Below are 17545 nucleotides of genomic sequence, written 5' to 3' on the forward strand. Positions count from 1 at the left end.
AATCTCAAAAAACAAAAAAAGAGAGAGAAGCTTATATTGCTAAATATAATCTCAGCATCAATAGTGGAATAAAAAAGGAATTAAACACCTTAGGGTGGACAGGCTGGCGTGGTGGTGCATGCCTGTAATCCCAGCACTTGGGAAAGCTGACATGGGAGGATCACTTGAGCTCAGGAATTCAAGACTAGCCTGGGCAACAGAGTGAGATTCCACCTCATTTTTTAAAAAATAAAAAATAAAGGCATGGATGATAGTGTGTAAAAAACAAAAATTTACAACTATTTAAAACCTGGCTTCACTGCCTGTTCAGAAACTACACAGATGGGTGTGGGTGGTGGTGACCAGAAAGGGGTTACCATAGGTGAGTCTGCGTTGTTCTAGCTGTTCCCCATACCACTCATCTCTAAGGAGAACCTGACACTGATTAGCCAATGAGCCAGGCCAATGCTGGCAGCAGATCCAGTGATGGTAACTTGCCTATCAGCAGATCCATCTACTGGGTTCACAATTTTGATCTACGCTCCAGACATCTGAAAAATCTCGTTGATGGTGCCTCGATGCCCAATTTTGCAGCCGATAATATCATTTGGAATGGTGAGTTTATGAGAAGTGCTCTGAGCAGCACATCCAAACCTGCACCCATGCATTGTGGGAAAACTAGATTGTTGCATTGTCAACTGATGCAGCCCGGTCCACTCTAGAAGTGGTCCCTCCAGGTCACAGTTAAGGTACATGAACAAAGTGGTATGGTGAAAGCTCACATTGTTGCCACCTGTGCTGTACCTGTCCTGATCACCTGCAAAGATGACAGAATTGGACAGCTTGGGCCAATATGGGGTGGTCATACACTTGGGGGAGACTCCAACATGACCACACAGACCTGTCTGACACACTCAATGATGTACTGCAGAATGCCAGCGATAGTGATGGCTCGCTCAGTGGCACTGGGGAGCATATCCCCTGCCTCTGGACCTAAGCCGTGTACTTTCTCATATTGGAACCACTTTTTCCAATGAGCCACACTAACTAGCAGGGACCACCAGTCTCAGGGTGACTGGGGGTGGGGGCCTACTGGCAGCTGTGCTATTGGTCACGGAGTTATTGCTATCCTCTTCCAATCTGGCTTTGAAGACGGCACTAGTGGGTCCAGGAAAGGTGATAATTCTCTCAGGACAACTCCCTCCATGAATCAGTGGTGCTGATACATGCACCCTCTCCTCATGCATCTTCACTGATGCTCCTTTCTGATGATGCTGCCAACTTCCTTTCCATGCATAAGTAGCCACATGGTGAAAGTGACATTTAATCCAACTTCAATCACACTGGTGTCCATATCAAGCAGTGCTATGGAAAGCTGGACTTGGAATCATCAAGTCTTTCTAATAACTTAGCTAAAACACAAATACACTGTACAGCTGTATAGAAATATTTTTCTTTATATTCTATAAGCTTTCTATTCAAAAGTTTTGTTTTTTGCTTTTTATTTTTGTTAAAAACTAAGCTACAGCCCACACATTAGCCTAGGCCTACACAGGGTCAGAATCATCAATATCACCATCTTCCACCTCCACGTCTTGTCCCACTGGAGGGTCTTCAGGGACAGTAACATGCAAGGAGCTGTCATCTCCTGTGATGACAATGCCTGCTTCTGGATACCTCCAGGAGGGCCTGCCTGAGGCTGTTTTATAGTTTGCTTTTTGTTATAAGGAATACACTCTAAAACAGCAATAAACAGGATATACATAAACCAGTAGCATAGTCATTTAAGTATTATGCACTGTTCATAATTTTATGTGCTGGACCTCTATCTAACCGGCAGCGCAGTAGGCGTGTTTTTACCAGCAACACCAAACACGAGTAACACGTGAGCTCCGAGCTGAGGATGGCTACCAGAGATAGCCTAGGCAATTGGAATTTTTCAGTTCCATATGATCTGAGACCCCTGTCTACATGTGGTGCGTGACTACATATCCTACTGGTTCTCTCTGGACAGCTCGGATACACTGGACACATACTGCATTATCTATGTCATCTGTTATTTCTCCATTTCTGTCCTCCATCTTAGGACACCATCTCAAGTTAGTCCTCCACATAATGGCTTTGTATTATACAACTTAACACAGGTACAGACTTACATATCCTGAATACCTGTGGCCTCCTGGCTCTAGGTTTGATAAGATGCAGTTCTCCCTGAAGCTACTGAAAGNAACTTATATCACATACTATTTGTTATTATTTTATATAATACTGATTTTAATTTTAAAGTTCAAGCTTTGCTCCTGTTAAAAGCTTTTCTATGAAATTTTTAAATTTTCCTTTCCTGGTTTCTTCATCTTATACATCTCATTATTTACTTTTGGAAAAAGCAGGGCTTAATGACTTTTAAAAAAACAGCTGTTTCCTACGGTCATGTTTTTCAACAGAACGCTCTTCTGCATTTTAATGCTGTTTCTATCCTTCGTATTGCTAGTCTTTTTCAGGTACTCCCCTTTGAATGGGAAACCTACCCAGGCCTGATGTCTGCCCAGGCTAGACTCAATTTCCTGGGCTCAAGCGATCCTCCTGCCCACCGCATCCCAGGTAGCTGGGACTTGGGCATGCACCACTGTGCCTGGCTTGGTATTTGGCCCTAACATGGCTCTGCTGCACTCATGGCCAACCTCCTGCACCTACTGCCTGCTTCTTATCACAAGGAGAGGTTTACTTCCAGTCTTGAAGCAATTGTGATTCTTTTCTTACCAAAATTATGAAAAACTACAATGCCCAGAGTTATCTGCTTCCAGGGTTCTCCCAGGATTACTGCTGATGAAAAACTTGTCCCCCAACTACTTTCACTCCTAGCCATTTGACACTGCTGAGCTCCATGGTTTGCAAGTTACCAAGAGGAGGTACAAGAAGGAATGAAGATGAGAGCTCTGGCTACCCCCAAAGCAGCTCCCACTCCTTCCTTACCATCACAGTCAGCGTCTTTGAGGTGGGGCACACAAAGGTGTGTCAACACAGAAATACCACCTTACAGTTCTTCAAAAGCATTCTTATATCATTCTTCTCTCAATTCCACAAAGCAAGCAAAGAGAATCTCCTGGACCCCACAATTCAACAAAGCAAGCAGATGAAAACCTGGACCCCAAGGGAAGTAGAGGGAAGTTTAATGCATTAAATTTAACATATTAAAATTTCATAATCACCCAGGGAGTACTATCACTAGTATTATCTTTAAGTTACAGCTGAGAAAACTGGTGCTGAGGAAGCTTCAAGACATCTGCCCAAGTCACCTGGCCTCGAAGGGCTGGCCTGGGATTGAACAGAGTCCGCTTTTCCAAGATCACTCTTCCTTACTTACCACACTGACCCTCAGCACAAGAAGAGGCTCTAGCTCCAGCTGGGACCAGATTCCAGGTCATATGATGTCAGCTCAGGGCTCTGCAAACACATTTCTGAATGAATACAAATTTTGCAACAAGGGAAATGCCCAGCTTTCTGACTTCACAATATGGTCATCAACACACCATGCACAAGACTTCCAAAACTTGATTATGTAAAGGAAGCCTACACTCCTTCAAATCATTACCAAAAACAGTAAATAAACTGAACCTAGAAAATATAAATGGGTAAGTACTCTAAATCTATAAATGATTCAATAACTTAAAAGGCGAAAAAGAAAGCAGAAGAGGTAAAAGGCATTTCTTAACTCCACCATTTTAAAATTTATTTTCATGAATGCAGTTCAGTTTGTGGTCCTGTGAAGTGTATGGCTATTTTGGGTTCATGATTCCATTCACACTCCTACTGATAACAGTATTGTAAGAGAACTGCTGATACTCAGTAGTACTAGCCTTGACAGAGAGCCCTGGGAAAGTCTGGGTGAAGAGGCTGTCAGATATTACTAAAAAGTGAGGACATACACATTTCTATTTCATTTTTAGTAAATATATAATTTTGTTACCTTGTCATCAATTTTTATCCAAAAGACAAAAAAAACTGCAGAAATCCTAAAATATCCAGAAACTTTCCACATATTAAGAATCACCAATAGGTCAATGAATAGTTAGACCTACTTAACTATACCTTGCCATGTGAATACAACCTGTTGATATCTGCAGCTTTGAAAAATTTAACTAAAGTTGTGTACATCGGCTCACACCTGTAATCCCAGCACTTGAGGAGGCCAAGGCGGAAGGATCGCTTGCGTCCAGGAGGTCAAGGATATAGTAAACCATGATAGCACCTCTGCACTTCAGCCTGGGCAACAAAGCAAGACCCAGCCTCGAAAAATAAATATATATATAAATAAATATATATATAAAATAAAAATTTAACTACATTACCTTAACATATTCAAATAAGCCGGCCGGGCGCGGTGGCTCAAGCCTGTAATCCCAGCACTTTGGGAGGCCGAGGTGGGTGGATCACGAGGTCAAGAGATCGAGACCATCCTGGTCAACATGGTGATACCCCGCCTCTACTACTACAAAAAATTAGCTGGGCATGGTGGTTCGTGCCTGTAATCCCAGATACTCAGGAGGCTGAGGCAGGAGAATTGCCTGAACCCAGGAGGCGGAGGTTGNAAAAAAAAAAAAAAAAAAAAAAAAAAAACATATTCAAATAAAACAATACTCCCACCTAGTGGATAAAAGGAAAATGTCTGGCTTATTTCGGTGGTGAATACCACCACCATAAAGAAAGAATTAACACTACAATTAATTTTTTACAATTTTATTCCATTTCATCATTCTCAAAATATATCCCCCAAAAGTAATCTACAAAAGAGTGTCTGCTGCTCCCCTTAAAGGAATAGACATGTAATCTACATTACAAAACAATGTTTAAGATCATGTATAAATGTTACTCTGAATCTCATTTGTTGTCATCAATTTCTTTAGTAACTCAGTGCTCTGAGGAATATTCTGGAAGGAGAGAAAAAAGTGAATACAGTGAGACCAGGAATTCAGGCAGAGGCAACACACTCCCCCTGCCGCCCCCCGCCAATCTCCATACTCTCCAGACTTAAAGAAGATAGCAGCCATGGGACAGGTGTGGCCTTTACTCTCCCCTTCTAAACAAAAAGGCCAGTGGGGAAGTCAGTTCAGCAGTCCCTTCCCCTGCCACAGGCACCAATGATCTGGCCCCCAGTGGTCTCCTGGCCTCCAGAGGAAGTCTACACTCTGACCCAGCCAACCTTCCCCACAAGATGTCCTCCTCCCCTCTCCATCCCCAATACCACATTCCTCACGGCTCTCCTCACACTTCCCCACTCTGCTCATACTGCTTCCCTATACACACTGCTACCCGCTAAGATTCACCCATCTTTCAAATCTAACTAAACTGCCACACCGGAAGAGCTCAAAATAGTTTCACCTTATTGAAAATATCACTTTTAAATGGTCAGAAACAATGAACTGACTCAGTCTGATGCTTTTGGTCATTAAGAAAACAGCCCCTGCAGAACCACCATCTTACCCTCCTGCTAATCACTGTCTCCAAAGCAAAAATGAAAATGCTGAAAGAGTTACTTAAATTTCCCCTTGAAAGTATATTCATAAAAGCTGAGCTTCCTTAAGCCCTATAGGACAGATGATTTCCAAGTCTCAGAACAAGTCCAAATGTTTGTGATGCACCTGTGTGCTAAGCACAGTCCCACAGCAGTAAACACAATGGCCCAGCCCCTGCCCATGGGAACTCATCTCTAAGTTAAGTGGAATGAGCCAACTGGCTAACTAAGCAAAGGGGACAATCAACGTATACTCTGAAAGAGATGCTAGACATAAAATAACTCCATGTGTCAGAAAGATTGTCCCTGATTCTAGCTAATTTGAAAGACAAGCTTGCAGTATACTAAATAGAGAGTTTTACAGCTGTACTCTTCAACAAATGGTTATTGATGGCTTTATTCAACATGCCAGGTAAGTGGTAAACTTGGGATACCAAAATTTTAAAACGTGATTTGTTACCACAAGGAGCTGACAATCTAGTAAGAGAATAATTTATGAGACCTGGGAAATGAGCTACTTCCAACAAGTTACCACAAAAGTCTGAACACTAATGGCCATTCCAGAATAAAACCAGGCTGAGAGACAATGTTGTTACAACTTCTCTCCTTTAAAGAAACCGTCCTTAAACTAGGGGCTATGGACTTCCAAAAAAATCTCTTAAAGCAATGAAATCCCTAAACTATCCGAGAACAGGCAAACATTTTTATGTACACATTCCAATTTTCTTAGAAAATGGGCCCAGAGATATAAACTAATGGTTAAAAAAAAAAAAGAGAGAGAGAGAGGTTTATTATGTAATCCTCTCATCTTCACATATCCAGTTCTCTGTAAAATTAGGTAAATATTATAATAATTTGATCCATACTATACTTAAAAATAACCTTCTGAAAATTAAATAAAATTGTTTTAAAAAAACTTCCAAATTAGTTCTAGAAACTTCTTGAATAGTAAAACCATCTGTCCACATAGACATTTGGGATTTAATTGTACCACATTAAACTATCATACAAGAACACAGCATTCATCAAGTTACAGACCTATACAGAAGAGATGATGACTATCAAATTCAAACTGCCAGACTAGGAAGCTTCACTTTAAGAAGAAGGGGTCTCCATGCATTGCTTAGAGTTTAAGAAGACACCGTACATTTATGTTTGTTACTAAGCTTATTGTAACAACTCAGCTATTAATTTAAATGAGTTAAAATCTTACCTTAACCAAACCTTTCAAGCTTCTGGTAGAAAGTATAGGCTTAAAAGCTTCCACTGTAATTAGATCTAATTTCATCACATCAGTATAACACAAGTACAGAATTGCTGGTATTTTCCATACTTGACAGTAACTAAGAACTATGAATAGACAAGAAAAAAAAACACATAAGTTTTCTATTATATTATTTTTAAATTAAACACCTTTAAATAATAAAGGCCGTTTTTAAAAGTAGTTATTTCAGCTGCCTCTTTCAATCAAGGTATTCACTGCAATTTTGAAGCAATGATAATGTAGATTTTCTTTCAAAAAGTCAAACTTATTTTCCTAATAATTTCTTCTTTTGCAAATATTAAATTTATATTTCCTGTGAATACAGCTGAAATGATTTTAAGTAGCTGAAAGATTACAATTCTACTGACTAAAATAAAGTATATGTAAATAACAAATATAAAATGCCTAAGGTAAAATATTTAGCCACTTCTCTTTCTAGTAAACATTGAAAGCAAAATAAAACCCAACCAAAACCTTTTTATTTCAATACAATTCATATAATAAATAACAATTATGTAATATATTATCCACTGAAAAGTAAATGGTAGTCTGTCATATGATGGCAGATGTGACAGTAATAAAATAAAGCAACTAACAAGATTTAATATTCAAAACTTCTATCTTGATAATTAAAACATACTTTATCAACTTTTCATGCACCAATAATTTATATTTAATTCGGGCTTGCATTCTGAATAATCAAAGGCCAAAAAGAAACAGCAATTCTGAAGCCTAACAGTTAAGAAACCTAAGCTCCTCAAATAAGTCGGTCTGGAAAATTTGAAAACTCAAGCCAGATATGCTGACTGCACTTGTAACTACAGACACTGAGGATTAACAGTAATACACTGTATCAATCATTGTTAATAAACTACCTCAAAAAGATCTCTAATAGTGAAAGCAGTATCAATAAAGCAAAAACAAAATATAATATAAATATTACAAATTTTAATACCACCTGCTGCAGGAAGGTCGTGTACTATATTCGGTTGTTCCAGCAATGGACAACACGCAGGGTCTTTGAAATTCTGTGTTTTTAGGGCTTTCAGGAAAGGAGAAGGCAGGCTGCCAGTGGATTCTGAGGTTTTATAATCGGTAACATGTCGACATGTGAGAATAGTTATCTGCATGTTCTTCCTTGGACAAGAGCCAAAAACCTAACATAAAATTGATTTCAAATTAAAAAAACATATAATTTTGTTACAGAATGGAAATATTCCTCTAGGTATTCACCTAATACCACAGACAATAAAAGCATGCCTGGCGGGGGTGGGAATGTGCGTTGGAGAAACAGAACACACCTGCTGTCTCAACCTAGGTTTGATCTTGGTTCTGCTTACTAGGTGGGCAACTTTTCCAAGTCACTTTCCTCACTGGTGAACTAAGGTGACATAGTTTGGATGTTTGTCTCCTCCAAATCTCATGTTAAAATGTGATTCCCAATGTTGGAAGCAGAGCCTTGTGAGAAGTGACTGGATATGGAGGCGGATCCCTCATGAATAGCCTAACACCATCCTGTTGGTGATACATGACTTCTCATTTCTCATTTCATGCTAGAGCTGGCTGTTCAAAAGAGGCTGGTTTCCCCTTCCTCTCTTGCGCCCATTCTCACCATGTGATGTGCCTGTTCCCCCTTCACCTTCCGCCATGATTGGAGGCTTCCTGAGGACTCAGCAGAAGCCAAGCGGATGCCAGCACCATGCTTCCTGTATAGCCTGCAGAACTGTGAACCATTTAAACCTCTTTTCTTTTTTTTTTTTTTTCGAGACGGGGTCTTGCTCTGTCGCCAGACTGAAGCACAGCACCACTATCTCAGTTCACTGCAATTCACTGCAACCTCCATCTCCCAGATTCAAGTGATTCTCCTGCCTCCACCTCCCGAGTAGCTGGAACCACAGGCACACGCCACCATAGCCAGCCAATTTTTTTTTTTTTTTTTGAGACGGAGTTTTGCTCTTGTTACCCAGGCTGGAGTGCAATGGCGCGATCTCGGGTCACCGCAACCTCCGCCTCCTGGGTTCAGGCAATTCTCCTGCCTCAGCCTCCTGAGTAGCTGGGATTACAGGCACGCGCCACCATGCCCAGCTAATTTTTTGTATTTTTGGTAGAGACGGGGTTTCACCATGTTGACCAGGATGGTCTCGATCTCTTGACCTCGTGATCCACCCGCCTCGGCCTCCCAAAGTGCTGGGATTACAGGCTTGAGCCACCACACCCGGCCCCAATTTTTTATATTTTAGTAGAGACAGAGTTTCACCATGTTGACCAGGATGGTCTTGATCTCTTGATCTACCAGCCTCAGCCTCCCAAAGTGCTGGAATTACAGGCATGAGCCACCACACCCGGCCTAAACCTCTTTTCTTTATAAATTACCCAGCCTCAGGTATTCCTTTATAGCAACACAAGAACAGACGAACCCATAAGCCCAGCACTACCTACTTAACGGGCCTGCAATGTGGAGTAAATAAAGTCACAGGATGCCAGAGTAGTGACTACAGGCCTGCTGTCCAGAGGAAAAAAGTCACAAGTACACAACTGGCATTCCTTCCCTCACCCACCTACCACTGACTCCTTTTCTATAACTAGAAATAATATGGATTTTATAGACTTCCAAGAATTCTTTTGCCTTTTAATAAGATCTAAGTGATGTAAACAAAGAAAGATGGGCGGGAGGAATCCAACTGTGTTTTATACTCCTCAATGCTGAGGATGGTAGGTCACAGAAGTATAAAACACGGTTGGTTGGTCATGTTAAAGAAGCAAGTTCTTTTATTCTTTATATTCAAAAACAAATTCCTGTAATAGTCTTAAGAAATAAATTCCTTTCCCATATCAATATCTGACTGCATAAGTTTAAGTGAAAAGACACTGAACCCTTAAAAAAATGAAAACTCCTACAGACTAACCATTCACAGGTTTTCATTTCTCTCTTACCTTTTCCAGCCACTGATACTGTTGATCTTCTGCAACGTAGCAACTGCACTGACAGAGAAAAACCTGAAAAGTCAAGTTCCACGTTTTTTGTCAAGTAAGTTTTATATACACCCCAAACTATCACCATATATGTAACATGTGAATAACAGCACATAAGTAATACTTATTTTCCTGGCTCTACTATCGACCTACTTATTTCTCTTGAAAATTTAAGAGTCAAACCACTACTAGGGATTAGTGTCAGAAAAAGTACACCCTGACAGAGCAACTGAAAGACTTGGCATACTAAAGTATACTACCAGTAAATACCATGTAAGTGATACTTAAATAGCTTCTTTTCAAACATACAAGTCCCACCTACCGAGGGATTGGATTTTAGATGATAAAACACACAAAAAGCCTCTGTGGAGGACAGATGTATAGTGTCTGTTGTTCTACACCATTCATTCCAGAGTTTAGCACAACCAACTTCTTCCCAGACTCCTGAATTCATAACAAATGATGATAGAAATGCTGTAAAAAACAATTCACATAAGTTAGAGTTTGACTCTGCAAGCAGTATTTTCTTTTATCATACTTTAATTTCTGGGGTACATGTGCAGATCTTGCAGCATTATTACATAGATATACACATGCCATGGTGGTTTGCTGCCTCCATCCCCCTATCAACTACATTAGGTATTTCTCCCAATGTTATCCCTCCCAATCTCCCCAACCCCCACTATTCCTCCCCAACCCCCACCCCACCAACAGACCCCAGTGTGTGATGTTCCCCTCCCTGTGTCCATGTGTTCTTATTGTTCAACACCTGCCTATGAGTGAGAACATATGGTGTCTGGTTTTCTGTTCTTGTGTCAGTTTGATGAGAATGATGGTTTCCAGATTCACTCATGTCCCTGCAAAGTATACGAACTCATCCTTTTTTATGGCTGCATAGTATTCCATGGTGTACCTGTGCCATATTTTCTTTATCCAGTCTATGATTGATAGGCATTTGGGTTGGTTCCAGGTCTTTGCTGTTGTAAACTGTGCTGCAATGAACATATATGTGCATGTGTCTTTATAACAGAACGATTTATAATCCTTTGAGTATATACCCAGTAATGGGATTGCTCAAATGGCACTTCTATTTCTAGATCCTTGAGGAATTGCCATACTGTCTTCCACAATGGTTGAACTAATTTATACTCCCACCAACAGTGTAAATGTGTTCCTATTTCTCCACATCCTCTCCAGCATCCGTTGTCTCCAGATTTTTTAAAGATCATCATTCTAACTGGCGTGAGATGGTATCTCAATGTGGTTTTGATTTGCATTTCTCTAATGGCCAGTGACAATGAGCATTTTTTCATGTTTGTTGACCATACAGATGTCTTCTTTTGAAAAGTGTCTGTTCATATCCTTCACCCACTTTTTGATGGGGCTGCTTGTTTCTTATAAATTTGTTTTAGTTCTTTGTAGATTCTGGATATTAACCCTTTGTCAAATGGGTAGCTTTCAAAAATTTTTTCCCATTCTGTTGGTTGCTGCTTCACTCTAATGATTGTTTCTTTTGCTGTGCAGAAGCTCTGGAGTTTAATTAGATCCCATTTGTCTATTTTGGCTTTTGTTGTCATTGCTGTTAGTGTTTCAGTCATGAAGTCCTTGCCTATGCCTATGTCCTAAATGGTATTGCCTAGGTTTCCTTCCAAGGTTTTTATGGCGTTAGGTCTTATGTTTAAATCTTTAATCCATCTGGAGTTAATTTTTGTATAAGGTGTAAGGAAGGGGTCCAGTTCCAGCTTTCGGCACATGGCTGGTCAGTTTTCCCAACACCATTTATTCAACAGAGAACCCTTTCTGTATTGCTTTTGTCAGATTTATCAAAGATCAGATGGTTGTAGATGTATGGCATTACTTCAGAGGCCCCTGTTCTGTTCCACTGGTCTATATCTGGTTTGTTACCAGTACCATGCTGTTTTGATTACTGTACCCTTGTAGTATAGTTTGAACTCAGGTAGCATGATGCCTCCAGCTTTGTTCTTTTTGCTTAGGATTGTCTTGGCTATGCAGGCTCTTTTTTGATTCCATATGAAGTTTAAGATGGTTTTTTCCAGTTCTGTGAAGGTGGTCAATGGTAGCCTGATGAGGATAGCATTGAATCTATTAATTAGACAGCATGGCCATTTTCACAATATTGATTCTTCCTAAGCATGAGCATGGAATGTTTTTCCATCTGCTTGTGTCCTCTTACTTCCTTGAGCAGTGGTTTGTAGTTCTCCTTGAAGAGGTCCTTCACATCCTTTGTTAAGTGTATTCCTAGGTATTTTATTCTCTTTGTAGCAATTGTGAATGGGAGTTTGCTCATGATTTGGCTCTGTTTGTCTGTTATTGGTGTATAGGAATGCTTGTGATTTTTGCACAATGATTTTGTATCCTGAGACTTTGGTGAAGTTGCTTAACATCGTAAGGAGATTTTGGGCTGAGATGATGAGGTCTTCTAAATATACAATCACGTCATCTGCAAATACAGATAATCTGACTTCCTCTTTTCCTAATTGAATACCCTTTATTTCTTTTTCTTGCCTGATTGATCTGGCTAAAACTTCTAATACTATGTTGAATAGGAATGGTGAGAGAGGGCACCCTTGTCTAGTGCCAGTTTTCAAAGGGAATGCTTCCAGTTTTTGCCCATTCAGCATAATACTGACTGTCGGTTTCTCATAAACAGCTTTTATTATTTTGATACATGTTCCATCAATACCTAATTTATTGAGAGTTTTTAGCACAAATGGCTGTTGAATTTTGTCTAAGGCCTTCTCTGCATCTATGGAGATAATCATGTGGTTTTTGTCTTTGGTTCTATGTGATGGATTATGTTTATAGATTTGCATAAGTTGAACCGCACTTGCATCCCAGGGATGAAGCCTACTTGATCATGATAGATAAGCTTTTTGATGTGCTGTTGCATTCAGTTTGCCAGTATTTTATTGAAGATTTTTGCATCAATGTTCATCATGCACACTGGCCTGTAATTTTCTTTTTTAATTGTGTCTCTGCCTGGTCTTGGTATCAGGATGATGTTCGTCTCATAAAATGAGTTAGGGAGGATTCCCTCTTTTTGTATTGTTTGGAATAGTTTCAGAAGGAATGGTACCAGCTCCTCTTTGTACATCTGGAAGAATTCGGCTGTGAACCTGTCTGAACCTGGACTTTTTTTGGTTGGTAGGCTATTAAGTGCTACCTCAACTTCAGACCTTGTTATTGGTCTATTCAGGGATTCAACTTCTTCCTGGTTAAGTCTTGAAAGGGTGTAAGTACCCAGCAATTTATCCTTTTCTTCTAGATTTACTGGTTTATGTGCATAGAGGTGTTTGTAGTAATCTCTGATGGTAAGTTGTATTTCTATGGAATCAGTGGTGATATCCCGTTTATCATTTTTTATTGCATCTATTCGATTTTTCTCTTTTCTTTTTCATTAGTCTAGCAGTCTATCTATTTTGTTGATCTTTTCAAAAAAAACAGCTTCTGAATTTATTGATTTTTTTTTGAAGGGTTTGTGTCTCTATCTCTTTCAGTTCTGCTCTGATCTTAGTTATTTCTTGTCTTCTGCTAGCTTTTGAATTTGTTTGATCTTACGCCTATAGTTTTTTTAAATTACAATGATAGGGTGTCAATTGTAGATCTTTCCTCACTTCTCATGTGGGCACTTAATGCTACAAATTTTCCTCTGGACACTGCTTTAAATGTGTCCCAGAGATTCTGGCATACTGTGTCTTTATTCTCATTGGTTTCAAAGAACATCTTTATTTCTGCCTTTAATTCATTATTTACCCAGTAGTCACTCAGGAGAAGGTTATTCAGTTCCCATGTAGCTATGCAGTTTTGAGTGAGTTTCTTAATCCTGAGAATCTATTTTGATTGCACTGTGCTCTGAGAGACTGGTTGTTATGATTTCCGTTCTTTTGCATTTGCTGAGCAGTGATTTACTTCCCATTATGCTGTCAATTTTAGAGTAAGCGTGATGTGGTGCTGAGAAGAATGTATATTCTGTGGATTTGGGGTGGAGAGTTCTGTAGATGTCTATTAGGTCCACTTGGTACAGATCTGCATTCAAGTCCTGGATATTCTTGTTGATTTTTCTGTCTCATTGATCTAACATTGACAGTGGAGTGTTATAGTCTCCCACCATTATTGCGCGGGAGTCTAAGTCTCTTTGTAGGTCGTTAAGAATTTGCTTTATGTATCTGGATGCTCCTGAATTGGGTGCACACAGGTTTAGGATAGTTAGCGCTTCTTGTTTATGTAATGCCCTTCTTTGACTCTTTTGATCTTTGTTGCTTTAAAGTCTGTTTTATCAGAGACTAGGATTGCAACCCCTGCTTTTATTTTTTTTTTTTTTTGCTCTCCATTTGCTTGGTAAATCCTCCATCCCTTTATTTTGAATCTATGTGTGTCTTTGCACATGAGATGGGTCTCCTGAATACAGCACAGTAATAGGTTTTGACTTTTTATCCAATTTGCCAGTCTATGTCTTTTGATTGGGGCACTTGGCTGGTTTACATTTAAGGTTAATATTATGTGTGAATTTGATCCTACCATTTTGATAGTAGCTGATTGTTTTGCCCGTTAGTTGATGCAGTTTCTTCATTGTGTCGACGGTCTTTACCATTTGGTACGGTTTTGAAGTGGCTGGTACTGGTTGTTCCTTTCCATATTTAGTGCTTCCTTCGGGGGCTCTTGTAAGGCAGGCCTGGTGATGACAAAATCTCTCAGCAATTGCTTTTCTGTAAAGGATTTTATTTCTCCTTCCACTTATGAAGCTTAGTTTGGCTGGATATGATATTCTAGGCTGAAAGTTACCTTCTTTAAGGATGTTGAATATTGTCCCCCACTCTCTTCTGGCTTGTAGGGTTTCTGCTGAGAGATCCACTGAGAGTCTGATGGGCTTCCGTTTGTGGATGACCTTACCTTTCTCTCTGGCTGCCCTCAGCATTTTTTCCTTCATTTCAACCCTGGTGAATCTGATGATTATGTGCCTTGGGGTTGCTCTTCTCAAAGAGTATCTTTGTGGTGTTCTCTGTATTTCCTGGATTTGAATGTTGGCCTGCCTTGCTAGGTTGGCTCTGTCACTCAAGCTGGCCCACTATCAGTGGGAGGATCACAGCTCACTGCAGCCTCGAAATCCTGGGCTCAAGCAAACCTCCCATCTCAGACTCCTGAACAGCCAGGGCTACAGGCAAGCACCACCATGCCTAGCTACATTTTTTAATTTTTTGTAGAGATAGAGTCTCACTATTTTGCCTAGGCTGGTCTCAAACTCCTGTCCTCAAGTGATCCTCATGCCTTGGCCTCCCAAACAGCTGGGAATACATATGTGAGCCACTGTGGCTGGCCTAAATCTGATATTTCTCAGTTCACTAAAAAGATGGTGCAGGCCAGGTGCTGTGGCTCACACCTGTAATCCCAGCTCTTTGGGAGGCTGAGGCACGAAGATCACTTGAGGACACAAGTGCAAGACCAGCCCGGGCAACACAGCAAGAACCCATCTCTACCAAAAAAAAAAAAAGATAATGCAACATGAGCAGAACAGAGATTTTACTCAGAAACACAATCGCACTGTGGATTTTTTTAAAGTACCAGACATCTTAAATCTTTTATGATGGAAGGAAATATGTAACTTTATATTTAAATATTTCAACAAAATGACTAGTCTGCATTTCACTTACCTACTGCATTATTTCCTATGGCGATTATAAACTTGGAGCACGAATATTTTTCTAGCAAAGAAACTTCCAAAGATGTTTTTGTTTGTCTTCGCAGGAGCCGCACCTCCCTAACACAAGAAACAAGATGAAACTAAAGCAATTTCAAAGTAAACAGTACCATATTACTAAGACAAAAGGGCACTATATGTACAACTTGCAATAAATAAAATACACGTTTGTTTTATAAAGAATTAATATCCTCAGGAAACAATGGACTCGGTAATGATAACCAACAGATAAAACTATTGCATATAAGTTTTCGGAGAACTCTAAAATAGTGATCAGGCTGTCCACCTGACCCAAGGATCAATCTTAGCATCCCTAAAAGTGAGACAACTGGTCAGAGCCTGCAACAAGAAACAGCACCACTTAGTTGACACTCTTGCCGACAAAAACATTGAATTTGACCAAGCCTCCAAACGAACATTCATTTACAGGACATGCAGGTGATACACACGTTAAGTGACATCACAAGGAAGCGATCAGACGAATTCAGAGTGTGGGGCACTGGACAGGACAACCAGTCCTGTACCTTAGAAGAGGTAAAAGAGGAGGCCGCTCTAAATCAAGTGCGATGTCTAACGGTAACCTGTGGACCTTGTTAGGATTCTGATTCACACAAAGCACTGCAAAATGTCCTGTTTGAGAAAACTAGGTAAACGTGAGTGATCATGGACTGACTCTGAAATGATACCGACAAATTATTACTAGTGTTGTTAGGGGTGCTAATAGCATATGTAAGAAAATCGCTAAAACGTTTGAGATGTATTCTGAAAAATGTAGAGGTAAAAGGCCATGATGACTGGAATACGCTTAAGGGTGGTGGGAGAGGAAATAAACATGGCAAAATCTTCCTGTTACCTTTACCTGGTTGTTTAGGCGTCAGGGCTCGCTTGACTATTTTCTCTTACTTTTGTGTGTTTGGAAACAATTCTTTTAAAGAGTGTTCATCTCCTACTGACACATTATGCTAACTGAAGTGTGGGACGCAGGTCTCAAAAGTTTCGAGGGAATCGGTGTCCGTGAACAAACCAAGAAAAACGCGGTGGGGCCGACGGGAGCGCTGCGGCCCAAGACAATGTGACAGGCTGGAAAAGCACGACTCCGTAAGACACCAGGCCTCCAGAAATACTCCAGGAAGCCTTTAAAGAATGGATCTGAACCCAGCCCTCCCACAGCGGCTTCACCCTGGACTTGACGAAACGCCAGCGGATCCATGAGAGCACAGCACACACCTGGGGCTGGCGCCGCCGGATGCCGCCTTCACGGAGACCCAGGGCCCGGGCAGAACCACGGAGCGGCGGCAACCGCGGGGGCCAGTTAGGCCTCAGTGGAAGACCGCGGAGCCCCGGCCTCAGGCGCCGTAGCGGCTTCGGGGCCCACGCACCTTCCAGCGGCGGGTAGGGCGCCGCCGTTATCCGGGTAACTCACCTCTTCCGCGCCAGCTGCTGCCGCACGTCCCTGTCCTCTGGCGTCTCCCTCCGCCCCTCGTCCTCCTCCTCCTCGTCCTCTGTCCCAGCTCGGCACGGTGCCTTCACCACCTCTCCAAAGAACGTCGCCGCCATGGCCGCCCCAGGACCGGCTGGACACAACTGCGGCGCCCCGGAACTGCGCATGCCAGCTTGCGCCAGACCACGCCCCCTCACCGCGCGGCGACATATCCCACCCAGCGGAGGCCACGCCCTCCGCGCAGAGCCCGAGCTTGCGGCCACACCCCCACTGCGCGGGCAATACGCCCCACCCCGCGCAGGCCACGCCTCCAGGCGCCGCCGAGCTCGCTGCCACGCCCTCTGCATTGCCCGCCCGCGCTGCCAAGCCCTGGGCGTCCCAGCAGGTTTTTGTTTTTCTTGTTTGAATTACAGACGGTGGTCTCGCTGTGTTGTCCAGTCTGGTCTCTAATTCCTGGGCTCAAGTGATCCTCCTGCTTAGGCCTCCTGAAGTGCTTGGATTACAGGCGTGAGCCACCGCGCCCGGGCCCGGCGGATTTCCATTAGCAGCTTGAGCCCCGCGGGCGCCGAGAAATAGGACTGCGGACTAGAGGGGCCCTGGGGGTGGGGGGGGTTGGGGGGGGGACGGAGGGCGGGTCCTCCACGGAGGTAGCGGAACCGG

At 41.7% G+C, this 17545-nt stretch overlaps 1 protein-coding gene and 1 pseudogene across 1 annotated transcript; both read right to left on the bottom strand.

The window, feature by feature from the left end:
• Positions 1-30: 30 nt before the first annotated feature.
• LOC108302583 lies at positions 31-2111 on the bottom strand (annotated as a pseudogene).
• Positions 2112-4704: 2593 nt separating this feature from the next.
• PSMG1 (proteasome assembly chaperone 1) lies at positions 4705-17084 on the bottom strand. Its single transcript, XM_017526260.2, has 7 exons — positions 16868-17084; positions 15398-15504; positions 10051-10202; positions 9690-9752; positions 7714-7912; positions 6705-6841; positions 4705-4907 (listed from the first exon to the last, which is right to left on the bottom strand). Exons 1-7 carry the CDS (start codon positions 17050-17052, stop codon positions 4833-4835), a joined length of 918 nt encoding a protein of 305 aa, XP_017381749.1. The 5' UTR covers positions 17053-17084; the 3' UTR covers positions 4705-4832.
• Between the last annotated feature and the right edge of the window lie 461 nt (positions 17085-17545).

Source organism: Cebus imitator, unplaced genomic scaffold (genome assembly GCF_001604975.1).
Source record: "Cebus imitator isolate Cc_AM_T3 unplaced genomic scaffold, Cebus_imitator-1.0 Scaffold41, whole genome shotgun sequence".
NCBI lineage: Eukaryota > Metazoa > Chordata > Mammalia > Primates > Cebidae > Cebus > Cebus imitator.

What these genes read in the sequence shown, in the direction of transcription:
- PSMG1 (XM_017526260.2), bottom strand. Translation starts at nt 17,052, where the DNA reads ATGCGCAGTTCCGGGGCGCCGCAGTTGTGTCCAGCCGGTCCTGGGGCG. An exon ending in CATAGGAAATAATGCAGTAG is followed by an intron (nt 10,203 to 15,397) that starts GTAAGTGAAATG and finishes TGTTTTTTACAG; the next exon opens with CATTTCTATCATCATTTGTT. An exon ending in AGTATCAGTGGCTGGAAAAG is followed by an intron (nt 7,913 to 9,689) that starts GTAAGAGAGAAA and finishes ATTTTATGTTAG; the next exon opens with GTTTTTGGCTCTTGTCCAAG.